The following is a 20,376-nucleotide window of genomic DNA, read 5'->3' on the forward strand; positions in this document are numbered from 1 at the left end:
CGGCGTCGTAGAGGAAGCACGGGGTTCCTGGTTCCCGTGTGAGACGCATGAGATACTACCCCATGTGGGACTCCGTGCCATCTCAGGGCACCATGCATACTCACACACTCACTCGTTCGCACCTACTGTAGCAATTACGCAATCCACCGACATACATGTTTTAGGACGGTGTGAAGAAAACCCGGACGAAACCCACACAAACACGGGAGAACTTTTAATTGAAGTACATTTATACGAACGTTTTTTTTAATTTTTAAAAAAAAACGCCTTTATCCAGAAAAAAAGAGGAGGGGTTTGGGGGGGGGCGGGGTCTGGCTCAGGTGGTAGAGCAGGTTGACGCTAATTGCAGGTTGGCGGTTCGATTCCCGGCCCACATGACCACATGCTGTAGTGTCCTTGGGTAAGACGTTGAACCCCAAGTTGCTAGCGCCTTGCGTGGCAGCTTTTCTGCCATTGGTGTATATATATGTGTGTGTGTGATTGGATGAATTGGACGAAAGCGCTTTGCAGAACCGCTAAGGATAAAAGGCGCTATATAAGTGCAGACCCATGTACCATTTTTGTACTTGAATATGAAAAAGTGTCGTTCCACGTGATCTGATCAGCAACCGCTCGAGTGAAAGGACGAAACAGTCTACACTCTTAGAAACAGTTACACGAATCTCCGATTTTTTTTATTTATTTTTTCCTCCTCTTTTTAATAACAGAAAATGAGCCTGCATGTTTGCGTAAGAACCCGATGATCCGTGTTAAATCAAATCCGTCAGGGTTTCTGTCGGGACTCTCGAGGCAAGCCTGGACGTTTCTACGCGTGTTCGCCATCACACATTACTTACATTTAAAAAGTGGCCTTAAAAATTAGTTCCCGAATACGGAATATTATAAAGGAGAAATCGAACATTTCCTTTCCTCGTCGTTCTGTTCACTTACATTTAAAAAAAAAAAAAAAAAAATTCCCATATCTTTAATGCAGTCTCTTTTTGGACTCCACTATGCAGGCTGTCCGGAACTCCTGAACGTCTCCATACGTACGGGGACTTCCTGTATGTTAGATCGATTTTTTTTTTCCGAAGGCACGACCGCCATGATGCTGATGTACATCGTCCTCTGCGCCAGGAGCTCAGCGAGGCATTACGCAGCTCAGCTCGACTTTAGGTGGTTAATCGAGGGTGAAGGAGAAAGAGAGAACACGGGATAGATAAAGTGTTCGGTATGTAGTGTCAGTCTGGCTGTGAGAACACTGCAGTGGAGTGTGTGAGAGCTCTGCTCCGTAGGGTTTACAGTACGGGTCTCCGCAACGCACGCCCGATGTGAGTAACGCCTCGGCGGCGTTTGGTTATGGGATTGAACTGACGGAAGAATTGTTTTTCGTCTCTCTGTGCAGGTGCTGCTGTCAGGTCTGATTGGAGTCGTGTCATGGAAAAGACCTCTCTCTCTGGTGGTGAGTAAGAAAGACAAAAAAAAAAGAGGAATAAAACCCTACCATGTGTGTACACAAGCGTGTGTGTGTTTGGGGGGTTTGGGTGGCATACAGTATCGGGACGCCTGGTTTCAGTTTTCTCAACATTTCTACGATTCTGCGCAATTATGTAAAGTCCAGAAAATCAGGCTAAAATAAATAAATAAATAAATAAATAAATAAATAAATCGACCGACCACATGTATGAAGTATTTTTCCTTGCCACGTGATGGAAATTTCTGCTCAGCTGAGTCAAGCTCTCGAGTGGTCTATCAGGGCCGAGGCTGCGAACCACGGTTATTTCCTGTCACGCAGTGCCGCCGTGGGAAAAAAGAAATGAGCCAAAAATAAATAAAAAAATGTAAAAGCGCTCGGGCGGATGGGATGCAAAGCACGCGCGTGGAGTTTGCTCTGCTCTGCTCTGCTCTGCTCTGCTCTGCCCGGGCGCTCGGCGTCCGGCTGGAGCGTAATCGTGGAGAGAATCCTGCACGACGGCTGACTCGTTCGTCTCAGACGTGCGGGACGTTATTAGCACGCGGACCACGAGCTTCACCGATAGTGACATGGGCGCGACACGCGAAAACGATCCGGTGGTGCGGACGGCGATAATAACAATCCACAGGACGGTTCGTCAAATATCACGTTTCCAACAGTTTCCTCTCACACCCTCCCACGGTGACGGCGACAGCAGATGGCTCTAAGCCTGTTCTGAGCACATCAGAAGCACGAAATCCCGGAAATATTGGAAGAGTAAAGCGAAGTCTTGCCACAGAGACGGGTTAAAAAACAAAGAAACGAATACACGCATACAGAGAAATTCAGCCCCGTGTGAATTCTCTAGACTTAATTAGTAGGAATCAGTTCCGAAATCCACGACGTTCGGTGTAACTATAAAGGGATAAAATTTTTTAAAAACCCGTTGCTGTAGTATAAGAGGAATAAAGCAGAGTAACTCAGCTTCATCACACACCCGATCGCTCATTATGTTCCTCCTCTTACGGCACCCCTCCTAATGTTTGTACCGCTGTCCGAATTCTCACTGTGAGATTACCCATGGTGCATAGCGGTTTCGCTTAAGGTCGAAATTCACTTGCCGGAATGAATAGAGCGTAAATAAACGACAATATTAGAAATACCCTTTAACGATCCTTCTAACGTCTTAGTGGTGCGTTCGATAGAGAAAACTGTGAACGTGTTTTAATATTTCTGTATTATATTACATACAGGGACTGTTTTATTTTCCTGCGACAGTGGAGACCTGGGAGAACAGCTCAGGCCTGACGAGCGAGTGGACCCCAGAGCACGTGTTCTCTCCGCTCCAGCGACTGTCAGGAAGACAGAGTCTTTAGGTTCCCAGGGGCGAGCTGATCGATCACTGTATACCGAAAAAAAAAAAAAAAAAGCCGCGCCCGGGCCCGCGGGGCTAACGAGCCTCGACTCGTTCGGTCCTTCAGGATGAGTATCGGTGATGTATACCGTGGGTCGACGAGGCTGTGTTGAGAAAGCACGGCAGCGTTGCGCTGTAGCACGCTGTCACGGCTAAAGGAGATTAAAAGGCACTAGAGGAAGCAGGGTGGGGGTTTCATCGGGGTCTGCTGCCGGGGGTTTGAACGGAGCGAGGGAAAAGAGGAGCGGCGTCGAGGGAGGAGTATTAATGTGGAGCAGAAATGGAAAAGACAGGACGACACGGATGGCGTTTCCAGCACAGTTCGATCATCACAGTCGGAGTCGGAGACCCAAACAGAGATATTCGACCTGTTTCTGGATACAGGGAAGCTAAACGTCCAACCACAAGCGTGTTCTACATGTAACACTCCCTCACACGAGAACGTCTCTTCCACGTCTGTAGATTATTACACAAATTAGAAGTGAAACAGTCAGGGAAAGGAACGTGGATGATGTCTATATCATACTGTTACAGTCAGGGGAACACGACTCAGACTGTTTGTGGTGGAGTGAATGGAAACAGGGCGGAATTTAAATAGCGATTGTAAATATTAACCCCGTACTGCATGGTGTTGCCACGTGGCAACAATTAATTTATCTCCAATTTTTTGACAGGCCGTAATACAAAACTACTACTTTGCTACGTAAGTGGGAAATATGGGCTTTAACTTTGACATAACAAACAAATGTCGTGTCAGAGGACCAGGAAGTGCCGCTTGCACTTCCTTTTCTGCAGTCACACGGCATGGTGAAGGTCCTCATCGGATTTGCTCTTAAAATTTCATCAAGTTATCAATATTTAGGCAAAACTACTTAAAGGAAAAATTGAAATGTCATTTAAGCAGGTTTATATATTTCGAGCATTCTGTTAAACGGTAAAACGTATCCGTTGCCATACGGCAACGAAAAGCGATAAGGGAACTGCGGCGTGTGCGTTCGTGAACTGAAACAGGCGTACACAGCAAATAAGACCCCCGGCTTCTCGGAGAGCATGTTTTACATTTTTTCACGTCCAAAAGTAAGAAAAACCGGTGTAAAAAAAAAATTTCTGCAATTTTGCTTCGAGAGAAAAAAATCGAAAATATACTTCCCACCCAAAACATGTTTGGATCGGATTTTTGTACGTGTTTTGAGTGTGTCAATCCATCCACATGCTTTTGATTCTTTTCTAGAAGATAGAACTTTTACGTGATTACTAGAAAGCAAAAAAAAAAACAAACCCCTCTGCAAGTTATAGTCTGGGAAAATGCAGTAATTGGAATTACACCTCATACATTTTGTGTTATTTTTGACCGTGTGATACTTTCCACCACTGCACATCGACTAACCAGCTTCTTGAATTAATTCGAGTAATAAAAAAACAACTTCTTTTGTGTGATGTAGACGTAACAGCTCATGCCGTAGAGGGTTAAATTGTTTTGTGTTGAAAATGTACACTTCTAAAGAGTAACGAACGTACATTTCTGAGTAGTGACTGAGTAGATTCCTTATTTATCACGCCAAGTATTAGTCAGTAAACCGGGTTTATATTTGAATATTTATTTTGTTCCCGACCGCATTACACGTCCCGCTTTATCGTGGCGTCTCTGGGAATAGCGATGTCATCCCTGATGCAGAGTCATCAAAAGTTCAAACATCCCTCAGCATCGTTTATTAATACCTTGACATATATATTTTTTTTTTAAATAACTTTTTATTTAATAAGTCTTACTTTAAATCTTCGGGATCTCGTTTCACGTTCGCTTCACCTTCATACGTTCGCTGCATGCAGCAAATGATCTTTCAATTCCGATCGATGTCACGCATTGCAGATAGGAAATAGTAATAATACGAAACGTTTTTAAGCACGGTAACGTGAACGAAAGTTACCGGTTACACTGGGAGTGAAACGTTTGTGAGCATCCTGTGTTGACAGTAAAACAGGACAACGGACATTTCCACTATTTCAGGTATAAGATGAGTACAGAGGTGTTTTAATAATATTATCAGCGGTACAGTTGACGTACTCCAGTGTTTTTACGCCGGTTGCGTAAAAGTTAGCCGCTCCGGTAATGTAATATCACGGGAAATAAACTTCACCGGATATCGTCGAAACATAATATCGTAGAGATGATGATATCGTTATACTGCACAAGCTTATTGGCAGTGTATGTGTAAGATTATGTGTAAGATTAGCTATCTAATTCTTTAAGTTCTTGAGCTCACCTCCTCATTCCCGCCCATGTCCATAAAGCTCCACCCCTAGGATCTACAGCGGTCTGTAGAATAGAGCGTCCATAAAATGACCAACAGGAGGCCCATCCATACACAAACAGGCATTCCGGACCGGAAAGTCAGTTTTCCAAATGGGATTTCTCAACCGTATAATTCTTTAATGCATAAGTCGTGGCTTAAACCTTTATTCATTTTATCCTGTTCTACATGTTTTGCAGGTTATTTGTACAAATAAGAAATTTAAAAAAAAAAATGACTATTGCACCTTTTAAAGAAATTTAGTAATAAATTTATTACTAAACCTACTGTATTTATGTCGCTTAGTATGACCGCCTCCTGCAAATTTAAAGTTTAATGCCTGTTAGAAATATATAATTAATAAATAAATAAATAAATAAATAAATAGAAACCTGCTGTAAAATAGACTCAGGTTGTAAAGCTTAAGAGACGCGAGAACAGTACAGATTAAAGGTTAACACCAAGACTATTTAAGATCTCGGAGTTATAAGGTACGGTTACGCTGATATACCGTCGTTCCTGCTTTTCGGTTTGGGTTTTGTACAGCGTTCTGCCGTGTCCGTGCGTGTACGTGCGCGCGTGCATGTGCATGTGTATGTGGGGGTGTTGTAATTCCCACTAGGCAGATGGAAGAACACCGTTGCTTGACCTTATTGATCCGAGTGTGAATATAGAGGTTGCGTGTACATCGGTATTTTTGTACGTAATGAACGAGGGGGAAAAGGAACGTGTGAGAAGAACGAGGCGTCTCTGAAACCCTCCTTATGAAATATTAATACAACGAATAACTAATAAAAATATATGAATAAGATAAGCGTTAAAGCAGAATGTTCAACGACGCTTCCGTTCAAATTTGGAAACGTGAACGACGTTATTATAGCCGCTTCAGGAATATCAGCGGAAGTCTGGTTCGGTTTGGTCCGGGTTCTTTATTCACGCAGGGCTTCAGATGCGTGACTGATTTTCTATCGTGACCGCTTGCTTAAGCGGTTCTTGTGATTTGTATAAGAGCACTCCAGTTAATTCTGATTGAATGAGCTTATAGTAATGCCGAGGCTGTGTTTGTGTCGGAACTGGCACGCTAACAGACTGATTATGGCTTTCCGAAATGTACGACTGAAAAATAAAACCGACAAGTTAACCTGTTTGGTATCGATCAGCGTTAGTACGATTAGGCCTTTGTTAAATAATGACCATTTCTACCTGTGGAACTCATGGATTCGGATTGGTCGGAAGGTCTTGCTTGATTTTCTGCAACAACAGCTCCGAGACCAGTTTCAGTTTACTGCAAATTATATTATATCACCCATCCATCCATCCATCCATCCATTCTCTGTACCGCTTATCCTACAGGGTCGCGGGGAACCTGGAGCCTATCACAGGGAGCACGAGGTGAGGTACACCTTGGATTGGACAGGGTGCCAGTCCATCGCAAGGCACAATCACATACGCACTCACACACCCATTCATACACTACGGACACTTTGGACACGCCAATCAGCCTACCGCGCATGTCTTTGGACTGGGGGAGGAAACCGGAGTACCCCGAGGAAACCCCCGCAGCACGGGGAGAACATGCAAACTCCGCACACACAGGGACATGGTGGGAATTGAACCCCCGACCCCCAAATATATATATGTGTATATATATATATATACATGTGTGTATATAGGTGTATAGAGAGAGAGAGAGAGAGAGAGAGAGAGAGAAATACCAAGCCATTGAAGCTACAGGCATTTGCAGCAAACTGGCAGCACTCTGGCTTTCTGAAGTCTAGTTTTATTCAAGCAGGTACTACAGTTTGAGTGATTTATATCAACACGTGATCCGCACCATCTGCTGTGGGTTTTTTTTTTTTTTGTGCAAATTAAATTACTTTCAATATTTTACTGCATCCCTCAGGTAGTTTGCTGAAGTTCTTCAGTAAAAGCTTCTCAAAGTGTTTCTCCAGCAATAACCAGCGACACTTTTTTAGCTGGCTGGCTGTGCGGCGTGACTTGGCAGAGATTCGATTCCGTTCTGCCAATCTACTTAGGCCTACCGCCAGCCCTGCCGCTTTAGATTGGAGAGGACGTAAAATAAAGTAGCTCTAAAGTGCCTCTTGAACAGCAGTGCCGTGTCTGTCTGGTTGAGCCGTAGAGCCGTCATACTCCTCGATATTGTGTCCATTTTATTGCAATAATGACATTGCGGCGGGAGTTTTCTCGCAAACGTTCGTATTCATTTTTCACATTAACGAGATAAAATGCACACTTGCTCATGAGTGTCATTCCACACGGTTCATACTCTGATTTACTCAAAGTTAAAAAATGTGTAAAAAAAAAAACCCACAAAAAATATGTGCGGTGGTTTATTAATGGACTTTTACAGATTTTTTGAATGGAGAATAGTGCATTTCCATTCGTTGAGGAGAGAATTGTAGCATGTGTGGCACTCCCGATTGGTGGGTGCGATTTTTTTTTTTTTCCTTCCCCGTGAATTTATCAATATTATTAGGAAACATATTTTAAAATAATGAACTATGAATAATGAGTTTAACGTTCTGTTTAATTCTAAAGATTTTTTTTTATGGAACGGGAACAGTGAGGCCAAATAGAGAGCAGAAATCTGGACGGAAGTCAGGAGTCTATATGTTATGGTGGCCTTTTCACCACTTCCCTCATCGCTCACTTTTATGTTGTTGCATTGATTAACCTTTTCTGCTGACACACTAAAGGTTTTTGTTTGGCTCTGTGTGTGTGTGTGTGTGTGTGTGTGTGTGTGTGTGTGTGTGTGTGCGTGCGAGATTGAGAAATTTAATTATTTTTCCTTTGGCTTGTGTTTCAGAAGATGTCTATGTATATTTATAATCTCATTGTAGTCTCCGTATATTTTTGGCATAGTCTTATTATAGTTTTTGTATAGCCTCTGTAAAGTCTCAGTATAGTTTCGGTACCATCTCTGGATAGTCTCTATAGTTTTGTAACAGTCTTAGTACAGACTCAGTACAGTCTCAGTATAATCTCAGTACAGTCTCAGTATAATCTCAGTATCATCTTAGTACATTCTCAGTATAGTCTCAGTACAATTTCAGTATAGTCTCAGAATAGTCTCAGTATAGTCTCAGTATCATCTTAATACATTCTCAGTATAGTCTCAGTATAGACTCAGTACAGTCAGTACAATTTCTGTATAGTCTCAGAATAGTCTCAGTATAGTCTCAGTATCATCTTAATACATTCTCAGTATAGTCTCAGTACAATTTCAGTATAGTCTCAGTATAGTCTCAGTATCATCTTAGTACATTCTCAGTATAATCTCAGTATCATCTTAATACATTCTCAGTATAGTCTCAGTATAGACTCAGTACAGTCAGTACAATTTCAGTATAGTCTCAGAATAGTCTCAGTATAGTGTAAGTATCATCTTAGTACAGTCTCAGTATAGTCTCAGTACAATTTCAGTGTAATCTCAGAATAGTCTCAGTATCATCTTAGTACATTCTCAGTACAGTCTCAGTACAGTCTCAGTATAGTCTCAGTACAGTCTCAGTACAATTTTAGTATAATCTCAGAATAGTCTCAGTATAGTCTCAGTATCATCTTAATACATTCTCAGTATAGTCTCAGTATTGTTTCACTATAGTCTCAGTATAGTCTTAGTACAATTTCAGTATAGTCTCAGAATAGTCTCAGAATAGTCTCAGTATAGTCTCAGTACAATTTCAGTATAGTCTCAGAATAGTCTCAGAATAGTCTCAGTATAGTCTCAAAACAATTTCAGTATAGTCTCAGAATAGTCTCAGTATCATTTTAGTACATTCTCAGTACAGTCTCAGTACAGTCTCAGTACATGTCTCAGTAGAATTTCAGTATAGTCTCAGAATAGTCTCAGTATAGTCTCAGTACAAATTCAGTATAGTCTCAGAATAGTCTCAGTACAGTCTTAGTACAATTTCAGTATAGTCTCAGTATAGTGTCAGTCTAGTAGAGTTCCACTGACATCAAATCCAGTATCTCTTCTTGTTCCTACTGCTATGACACACGCTGTGTATTTTTCCTTTCTAAATCTCTGTCAAATCATTTAAATATCCCTCTGTGTCCAAGCCTACATTTCTGCCCAATCTCCACGGCAACCCTACAGCCATCAACACACAAAGAGACGACCAACCGAAGGTGAAAAGTGCTCGAAGCTTTTCCGTAATCTCCCTGAGACGTTGCCTCCCTGAGCAGGAAACCTTGCAGGAAGTAAAAGGGAACTGTACACTTAAAAGATCCCCAGACACCCAATCATTATCTCTCAGAACCCGCAGCCCTGTCCAACTCGCTTCACCGAGTGTGAATTAGACGGGATGAAATAAACCAGAACGCTGCCATCATCTCTATGCTGCGCTCCGTTTGATATTCGGGAAGATGGCCTTTTAACTGGTTTAATACCGCAGTGCTCTCAAATATGATTGGTCAGGTGTTGAGTCATTTTCAACAGTGGACGCTCCGAATAAACTCAGCCTGGTTTTACGGACTTTCCACAACATTAAACGGAACTAAAAATCTATCCATGTATCGCATGGCGTCCTTTAATCATGAACACATCATAAGCGTTGGTAAATTGTAGCGGAATAAGAGGAATAAAACAGTTTTTTGGGATGTGTTAGGAATTGGAAAATCCTCCTCCTCGTTGTTATCTGGGCGCGTTCAGTGTTTTATTTGTTATTTTTATTCCTTTTTTTTTTATTTTAAAAGGATGTGTTTAATTACGTGGCCCATTGATTGACGTACTCGTGTCATTAATAGTTAGCGTACATGGTTATTCAAGTCGTAGGTGCTTCATGCAGATTATGAATGAATAAATACAGCAGGTTGTAAATGATCTTCCTGGCTACTTCCTGATGGAAATCAAGGACGAAGTGTATAATAATCAACTACATATCTGGCACTAAGCAGAAAAGACACCGAAGCACGGGAACTGCAATAACAGTTTATAATAGAGCATCGGGTCGTGCTGGTAGGAATTTATGATGCAATTTTTATTGTAATATGAAAGAAGTATTATCATTGTTATTGAGTGAGACAGCAGAATATTTTTCATTTCATTATTATATGGTCATCTCCTTTCTCCATCCCATTATTCCTCGAGCTTTTCTCCATGATGTTGCTCTCAGTAACCTGAGTAATAACCTGCAGTGGTGAACATTCGACACTTTATCATTTTAAATCAAACAGATCACAGCGTGGACCTTACAGAACCTTATCGTAAAGCTGTTTTTTTACGTAAACGTTAGCTCACAAACGCTGCAGACAAATAAGTAGTTAATTAAAACAGGGTTAGGGTCAGGGTTCATGTCTTTCGCTACAACTTCATTCGTATAAAATTGAACAAAATCCAAACAGCGTCACCATCATTTGTTCACATTTATAGAAATTTTTCATCCCATTGGAGCTAAGTTCCCAAAGATTACTAATAATGGTAGAGTGAGTAGCTCATTAAATTCTCTCTCTCTCTCTCTCTCTCTCTCTCTCTCTCTGTCTCTCCTCTGAACTAAACGTTGCAGTGCTTTTACTGTAGGGAAAACTGGGCCAAGGTTGTTGTTTTTTTTATAACAATTTCTCCTCTCTGCCATTGTAGCACTTTTATAGATTATTTTCTGCTTTAATGGACACCTCATAGACGTAACTGACACTGGGGACACTGTGGAGGCTGGGGACACTGGGGATGCTGGGGAAGCGGGGTAGGGTTAGGGTTAGGGAGGACTGGGAATGCCGGGGAGGCTGGGGACACTAGGGACGTTGGGGAAGCTAGGGACACTGGGAAGACTGGGGATGCCAGGGAGACTGGTGACACTGGAGAGACCAGGGAATGCTGGGGAGGCTGGGGACACTGGGGATGCTAGGGAGGCTGGGGACACTGGATTTGCTAGGGTCACTGGGAATGCCGGGGAGGCTGGGGACACTGGGGATGCCGGAGAGGTTGGGGACACTGGGTATGCTAGGGACACTGGGAACACTGGATATGCTAGGGACACTGGGGATGCCGGAGAGGTTGGGGACACTGGGGATGCCGGAGAGGTTGGGGACACTGGGTATGCTAGGGACACTGGGGACACTGGAGATGTCGGGGAGGCTGGGAACCCTGGGTATGTTAGGGACACTGGTATGCCAAGGACACTGGAGACACCGGGGATGTCTAGGAGGCTGGGAACACTGGGTATGCTAGGGACACTGGGAACACTGGGTATGCTAGGGATACTGGGAACATTGGGTATGCTAGGGACACTGGGAACACTGGGTATGCTAGGGATACTGGGAACATTGGGTATGCTCGGGTCACTGGAGACACTGGGGATGCCGGGAAGGCTGGGGACACTGGGTATGCTAGAGACACTGGGAACTCTGGAGACACTGGGGATGCCGGGGATACCTGGTATGCTAGAGACACTGGGGACATCCTCACAGCATTTTTTGGGAGGTAGACAGAAACCAGAGAACCTGGAGTAAACCCACACAGGCTGACAGGAGGAGAACAATGCATGAAATAAGAATTGTAAAGCACAAACATTCCCAGCTCTCAGAAATCCTAGAGCTCCACGAGGACTCGTCTCTGTGGACATCACTTGCTGGATATTTTATTGAAGCGCACTCCTCGGTGTGTCTGTAGCGGTGTAACAGGCCTTCTGTGGCCGCTGCGTGTGTGTGTAGTGTCACGGATCCGCTGCATTATTTAACGAGGATCCAGCAGAGAAACAGACTGACGTGCGGCGTCTCTCCTCCGTCCTACAGACGTGTGAAACACTGACCCCGAGCTCAGACTGAATTCATCTCCATGTACCGCTCTCAGCAGCCGACCTGTGTGTCTCTTATATTCAGCTAATTGCTATAAAAGGAGGTAATTAGTGGTTGTAGCTCGCAGTGCCGATCCCAGCGCCGGAGTGAGCCCGTGCTGTATTTCTGGTCCACCATGGCCGCGGGACGGACCGCTCAGGATGGAGGGATGAAGGACGGTGGATGAAAGACAAATCGGAGTGATGCATGGATAGAAACATGGCCTAGATTTGTTCACTCGAGGATATAGGCACTGGTGGGGGGTTTTTGTTTTCTTTAAACATTGAGGGTTTTGTAGATTCTGGGTGTGTGTGTGTGTCTTTATGTTGCGTTAAATGATGCAGACCTTGTTATACAGTAAATATTACTGTCTAACTCTTTGCTCTCTCTCTCTCTCTCTCTCACACACACACACACACACACACACACACACACACATCTTTACATTTTCCAGTTACACATCAGTTGGCGTTTGTGTTCTGCTCTTGTCTGAGAGGTGTTGTTCTGAGAGGAACAGTCACACAGTCAGCTGGAAGTTATTTTCCAATTCACAAGCTGTGAGACTGAACGCACTCGGATTGGCTGTTCCACTGCTAACACCTAGCGTAGGAGAGAGAACAGTAAAACACACTGCGTGTGTGTGTAGGCTTTGGTAAAAAAAATTATATATATATCTATATATATTAAGTACTGAGGATTCTGATCAATGTAATAAAAAATAAAAACAGCACTTTGGGTTTCGCTTCGCATTAATTCTGTGCACTACTGCTTAGTTTCTCTCTCTCTCTCTCTCTCTCTCTCTCTCTCTCTCTCTTTCTCTGTTTCTGCCTCTTCCTCCCCAAGTCATGTCTCTCTTATTCTCTTTCTCTCTGTATTTCTCTTTCTGTCTGTCTCTCTTTCTATTTCTCTCTCTTGCTGTCTCTCTGTGCCCCTCTCTCTCTCGCTCTCTCTGTCTCTCTCTGTGTTCTGTTTCTCTCTGTACTCAAAATAACTCAACACACAGCCATTAATGTCTAAACCGTTGGCAACAAAAGTGAGTACACCCCTAAGTGAAGATGTCCAAATTGGGCCCAAAGTGTCAATATTTTGTGTGGCCAGCATTATTTTCCAGTGGTGCCTTAACCCTTAGTCCTCTTCCACTCCTCCATGATGACATCACGGAGCTGGTGGATGTTAGAGACCTTGTGCTCCTCCACCTTCCGTTTGAGGATGCCCCACAGATGCTCAATAGGGTTTAGGTCCGGAGACGTGCTTGGCCAGTCCATCTCCTTCACCCTCAGCTTCTTTAGCAAGGCAGTGGTCGTCTTGGAGGTGTGTTTGGGGTCGTTATCATGCTGGAATACTGCCCTGCGGCCCAGTCTCTGCTTCAGTATGTCACAGTACATGTTGGCGTTCATGGTTCCCTCAATGAACTGTAGCTCCCCAGTGCCGGCAGCACTCATGCAGCCCCAGACCATGACACTCCCACCACCATGCTTGACTGTAGGCAAGGCACACTTGTCTTTGTACTCCTCACTTGGTTGCCACCACACACGCTTGACACCATCTGAACCAAATAAGATTATCTTGGTCTCATCAGACCACAGGACATGGTTCCAGTAATCCATGTCCTTAGTCTGCTTGTCTTCAGCAAACTGTTTGCAGGCTTTCTTGTGCATCATCTTTAGAAGAGGCTTCCTTCTGGGACGAGCCATGCAGACCAATTTGATGCAGTGTGCGGCGTATGGTCTGAGCACTGACAGGCTGACCCCCCACCCCTTCAACCTCTGCAGCAATGCCGGCAGCACTCATACGTCTATTTCCCAAACACAACCTCTGGATATGACGCTGAGCAGGTGCACTCAACTTCTTTGGTGGACCATGGCGAGGCCTGTTCTGAGTGGAACCGGTCCTGTTAAACCGCTGTATGGTCTTGGCCACCGTGCTGCAGCTCAGTGTCAGGGTCTTGGCAATCTTCTTATAGCCTAGGCCATCTTTATGTAGAGCAACAATTCTTTTTTTCAGATCCTCAGAGAGTTCTTAGCCATGAGGTGCCATGTTGAACTTCCAGTGACCAGTATGAGGGAGTGTGAGAGCGACGACACCAAATTTAACACACCTGCTCCCCATTCACACCTGAGACCTTGTAACACTAACAAGTCACATGACACCGCGGAGGGAAAATGGCTAATTGGCCCCAATCTGGACATTTTCCCTTAGGGGTGTACTCACTTTCGTTGCCAGCGGTTTAGACATTAACGGCTGTGTGTTGAGTTATTTTGAGGGGACGGCAAATTTACACCGTCACACAAGCTGTACTCTCACTACTTTACATTGTAGCAAAGTGTCATTTCTTCAGTGTTGTCACATGAAAAGATATCATCAAATATTTACAAAAATGTGAGGGGTGTACTCACTTTTGTGAGATACTGGATATCCTTATATCCAAGCATCCAGTGGCGATGTAGAGTGGGCGGGGCTAGTGATGTTAACAGTTAGGCTGAGTTTAAGTTGAACAACGGTTATTTCCACGGTCGTATGGGTGTGTGCATGTGGGTGTGTGTGTGCGTGTGGGTGCGTCCGTGTGTGTGTGGGTGTGTGAGTGTGTTTACAGGGTCTCTCTGCACTGCTGCGTGACTCATATGCAGAGGCAGGACAGAGATAAATGGGAAGTGGATGGGAGAGAGGACCAAAGGGAGGAAAGAAAGACATAAATAACTACAAGCTACAGGTGTGCATGACTGACCAGCGCTGTGAAGCCCATCACATATGCACAAACACGCTCGCACACACACGCACACACACACACACTATCTATCTATCTATGCACATTAGAGATGGCACTTCTCCCAAGCTTAAGCACCTGTAAAATTAATTGGAGCACTTGGCAAACAAAATGAAAGGCTTAAGGTCGTCCGATCCTCCTCTTCACGCCATCTTTCTTGAAATATTTCTCCCCCTCTCCACCTGTCTCACCTTTTCCATGCGGTCAGAAATAACTCTCGCAATCAGTCTCTCTCATGCTGCGCACACGATGAATTACAATACGGGTGCACCGGGACCTGCTCCTGCTAGTGCCTGATTACTGGGAATAAAACACACACACATGCACACACACGTGTGTACACACACTGGTGGTACAGGACACGTGTAATTAAAGTGTAACGCAATGCCTGTGTATCTGTATTTCTTTAGCGCTATAAATCTCCGTATCTGTATTCGGATGGAAACCTGAAAGTGGGTGTGGCCTAAACCTTTTTTATATAATGGTGTAAATCAGGGCGCATGGTGGCTTAGTAGTCAGCACGGTTTCCTCAAAATCCCAGGTTTGGGGCTCAAATCCCGCCTCCGCCTTTCAGGGGTTTCATCCGGGTAGTCTGGTTTCCTCCTGCAGTCCAACGACCTGCGTTGTAGGCTGATTGGCATCTCTAAATTGTCCCTAGTGTGTGAACGGCTGTGTGATTGTGCCCTCCGATGGGTTGGCACCGTGTCCAGAGTGTCCCCCATCCTGTCCTATAACAGCATGTCTTTCCTATGAAGTGTGTTATCTTCCATCGGTTACACTTTTATTATTTAATAAAGACTGATACGTTGCACTTTTATTTATTTTTTTAATCAGTTTATAGTTCAATCAGTTTATAATGATGATGATGATGATGATGATGTGAAACGTCAACAGGGGCGTAAATATTAACGTTAATATAAACCGGTGATAAAGTCATATAAATATATAGTCGAATATATAGTTAAATATAAAGTCGCAGCCGGAACTACCGTCCGAGCTGCTGTTATAGGAAAAACTCATCGACACCTTCGGACCAATCAGATTTGAGAATTTGAGAAACAGCGCTGCGGTGTCGATATGGAAGAAATGTAAGCTTGTGTGAAATAAAAACATGAAAACGTTTTATATAACGGTGTGAAAATGAATACAAATAAATCTGCAACCTGAAGATCTGAAATCGTACGTGTTAATAAAACGGTCTTGTAAACGATTCAAAGCGCTCCCGTCGCTCGTGAATCCACCAGAACCTCGACTTTACTAAAGACTGAGAAACTACATCAGCTCTAGTAAAGAAGTGACTTGAATCGCGACGGCTGTTTGATTACTCTGCACTGTTTTTAACTCCATGGTGTGTACGTGGAGGATTGTGGGTAAACCTGCTGCTCATGATGGAGAGATAAAGGACGGAGGATGAATGAACAAACGAACGCGATGACGGTTTGATGGAAACCCGGGCTAGGTTTGTTCTCAAATACATGGTTTTTTTTTTTGCTAATGGAAGAGGTACATGTTATTTAAACATTGTGAGTGTACAGAGATGTGTGCTATTAGGAGTCCGTGTGTGTGTGTGTGTGTGTGTGTGTACTGATGTGGATGGAGGAGGTCCAACGACCGTTCCTTTATCTTTCACCTCCTGATTGCAGAAGCACTAATCTGGCCTAGATGGAGGCGATTAAATAGAGGATGCTGACCACTGTGTGTGCGTGTGTGTGTGTGTGTGTGTGTGTGTGTGTCCAGGTGGGCTGATTACAGCTGCCGAGTTAGCGCGGCGTTAAAAGGAAACGTTCTACACAAACACAGCGAGCAAAACAAAATCTCTAGTTAATGGAGCGTCGAGAGCAACAGGTCCAGCGACCTCGAGATCGTCCTCACGATAAACGCTTCATCCTTCATCACTTCCACACGACGGAGAAAAACAAACCGGTTCAGTATAAAAATCCCTTTCATTTTCAGTAAATCCGTAAAAGTGCGATTCCAGCAAGAACGCCGAGAGTAGTTCGTGTCAAAACTTCAAATATGAGCAAAAAAAAAAAAAAATTGTAAATAACGTTACAAAAGAATGCAGCAGAAATAAACGGCGATTATATTTTCTAGAAAAAAAGTTCGTTTTTTTTAAATCATTTTTAAAAGTGTATTTATACTGTAAAATATTCACGTTTTGTAATGGAAAATGTTTGTAAAAAAATATTTTTTAACGTGTATATATATCTTTACATTTAAGCATATTTCAGTTTTAAAATATAATTGAAAGTATATAACATTTTATTTACCGTAATCAAATTAAAATACTAAATAAATGATCAAATATAATTTTACAATGAAAATATTTTTAACATATTATTCAAACAAATGAATCGTTATTTACAGTAAATCACGTTAATCTTTACAGAAAATGAGTATGCCTGTGTAAGATTACGAAATATTAAGAAATATTTCACAATAAATGAACAGTTTACACAAGAAACTGCTGAAATAATCACAAATATAATTAAAGTTCATTTATTTGGAAGTTTTTTGGGGGGTTTTTTCGGGGGTTTTTTTCAAACATCGGGGACAGAATCCTGAACGCCACCAAGAAAAAGAAACAAAAACAAAGTAAGAAGGAAAGAAGAAAGATCAGAGTAGCTAGCAAACGTTAGCTAACATTACTGTGCATTGCCCAGCATTACCCCCAGTGTAAACGTATTGCACTTCATTTGTTTGGTTAAAATAACCGATGCTGTGCTTTTTATCAGAACTCTGAACGACAAAAAAAAAAAAAGGAAAGATATTAAATTTTTTTTTTAAATTGCCCTAGACTATGAGGTTCCTTTTCTCTACAGATAAATACTTTTAGCATCTAGTTTTACAGATTCTAGTTTTACAGATGCTAGTTTTACAGATTCTAGTTTTACAGATGCTAGTTTTTTAGATGCTAGTTTTACAGATGCTAGTTTTTTAGATTCTAGTTTTACAGATGCTAGTTTTATAGATGCTAGTTTTATAGATTCTAGTTTTACAGCTGCTGGTTTTACAGATTCTAGTTTTACAGATGCTAGTTTTACAGATGCTAGTTTTACAGATTCTAATTTTACAGATGCTAGTTTTACAGATTCTAGTTTTACAGATTCTAGTTTTACAGCTGCTAGTTTATAGATGCTAGTTTTACAGATGCTAGTTTTACAGATGCTAGTTTTATAGATTCTAGTTTTACAGCTGCTGGTTTTACAGATTCTAGTTTTACAGATGCTAGTTTTACAGATTCTAGTTTTACAGATTCTAATTTTATAAATGCTAGTTTTACAGATGCTAGTTTTATAGATTCTAGTTTTACAGATGCTAGTTTTACAGATTCTAGTTTTATAGATGCTAGTTTTACAGATGCTAGTTTTGTAGATTCTAGTTTTACAGATTCTAGTTTTACAGATTCTAGTTTTATAGATTCTAGTTTTACAGATTCTAGTTTATAGATGCTAGTTTTACAGATGCTAGTTTTACAGATGCTAGTTTTACAGATTCTAGTTTTACAGCTGCTAGTTTTACAGATTCTAGTTTTACAGATTCTAGTTTATAGATGCTAGTTTTACCGATGCTAGTTTTACAGATTCTAGTTTTACAGATGCTAGTTTTACAGATTCTAGTTTTACAGCTGCTAGTTTTACAGCTGCTAGTTTTACAGATTCTAGTTTTACAGATTCTAGTTTTATAGATTCTAGTTTTACAGATTCTAGTTTTATAGATTCTAGTTTTACAGATGCTAGTTTATAGATGCTAGTTTTACAGATTCTAGTTTTACAGATTCTAGTTTATAGATGCTAGTTTTACCGATGCTAGTTTTACAGATGCTAGTTTTACAGATTCTAGTTTTACAGCTGCTAGTTTTACAGCTGCTAGTTTTACAGATTCTAGTTTTACAGCTGCTAGTTTTACAGATTCTAGTTTTACAGATTCTAGTTTTATAGATTCTAGTTTTACAGATTCTAGTTTTACAGCTGCTAGTTTTACAGATGCTAGTTTTACAGATTCTAGTTTTACAGATGCTAGTTTTACAGATGCTAGTTTTTTAGATTCTAGTTTTACAGATGCTAGTTTTATAGATGCTAGTTTTATAGATTCTAGTTTTACAGCTGCTGGTTTTACAGATTCTAGTTTTACAGATGCTAGTTTTACAGCTGCTAGTTTTACAGATTCTAATTTTACAGATGCTAGTTTTACAGATTCTAGTTTTACAGATTCTAGTTTTACAGCTGCTAGTTTATAGATGCTAGTTTTATAGATTCTAGTTTTACAGCTGCTGGTTTTACAGATTCTAGTTTTACAGATGCTAGTTTTACAGATGCTAGTTTTACAGATTCTAATTTTATAAATGCTAGTTTTACAGATGCTAGTTTTATAGATTCTAGTTTTACAGATTCTAGTTTATAGATGCTAGTTTTACAGATGCTAGTTTTACAGATGCTAGTTTTACAGATTCTAGTTTTACAGCTGCTAGTTTTACAGATTCTAGTTTTACAGATTCTAGTTTATAGATGCTAGTTTTACAGATTCTAGTTTTACAGATGCTAGTTTTACAGATTCTAGTTTTACAGCTGCTAGTTTTACAGCTGCTAGTTTTACAGATTCTAGTTTTACAGATTCTAGTTTTATAGATTCTAGTTTTACAGATTCTAGTTTTATAGATTCTAGTTTTACAGATTCTAGTTTTATAGATTCTAGTTTTACAGATGCTAGTTTATAGATGCTAGTTTTACAGATTCTAGTTTTACAGATTCTAGTTTTACAGATTCTAGTTTATAGATGCTAGTTTTACCGATGCTAGTTTTACAGATGCTAGTTTTACAGATTCTAGTTTTACAGATGCTAGTTTTACAGCTGCTAGTTTTACAGATTCTAGTTTTACAGCTGCTAGTTTTACAGATTCTAGTTTTACAGATTCTAGTTTTATAGATTCTAGTTTTACAGATTCTAGTTTTACAGCTGCTAGTTTTACAGATTCTAGTTTTACAGATGCTAGTTTTACAGATGCTAGTTTTACAGATGCTAGTTTTACAGATTCTTGTTTTACAGCTGCTAGTTTTACAGATGTTAGTTTTACTGATGCTAGTTTTACAGATTCTAGTTTTACAGATGCTAGTTTTACAGATTCTTGTTTTACAGCTGCTAGTTTTACAGATGTTAGTTTTACAGATGTTAGTTTTACTGATGCTAGTTTTACAGATTCTTGTTTTACAGATTCTAGTTTTACAGATTCTAGTTTTATAGATGCTAGTTTTATAGATGCTAGTTTTACAGCTGCTAGTTTTACAGATGTTAGTTTTACTGATGCTAGTTTTACAGATTCTAGTTTTATAGATGCTAGTTTAACAGATGCTAGTTTTACAGATTCTAAACATAGTATTTTATTGTAAAAATTACAACATAAATATCTAAATATCCGTGTAAATAAATATCAGTGTACAGGTCTGTGTGTTATAAATGATCCCAAATATGAACATAATAGAAAACATATAGATTTTTGTGTGTGTGTGTGTGTGCATGTATGGAAAAGCATTCGGTATAATATCACCATGTACGACACCCAGATGCTCAAAATACTTTTACGTATCCCTGACAGACTTTTCTTTGTTGGCAAGACAGATTATGACGTCCGTGCTGACAACAGCGTGAACGAGCAAGCAGCCGTGCTTGATAAATAGCC

The 20,376-nt window shown here is 41.3% G+C and overlaps 1 protein-coding gene across 1 annotated transcript in view; it reads left to right on the top strand.

Annotated features, from left to right (window-relative positions):
* fam189a1 (family with sequence similarity 189 member A1) overlaps positions 1-20,376 on the top strand; it is a 121,482-nt gene that overhangs the window by 48,088 nt on the left and 53,018 nt on the right. Inside the window, exon 2 of the mRNA XM_053617373.1 lies at positions 1,385-1,441. Within this exon, the coding sequence (XP_053473348.1) occupies positions 1,385-1,441 (57 nt within the window). The remainder of the gene's footprint in view (positions 1-1,384; positions 1,442-20,376) is intronic.

This window comes from Ictalurus furcatus, chromosome 27 (genome assembly GCF_023375685.1).
Source record: "Ictalurus furcatus strain D&B chromosome 27, Billie_1.0, whole genome shotgun sequence".
In the NCBI taxonomy this organism is placed as follows: Eukaryota; Metazoa; Chordata; class Actinopteri; order Siluriformes; family Ictaluridae; genus Ictalurus; species Ictalurus furcatus.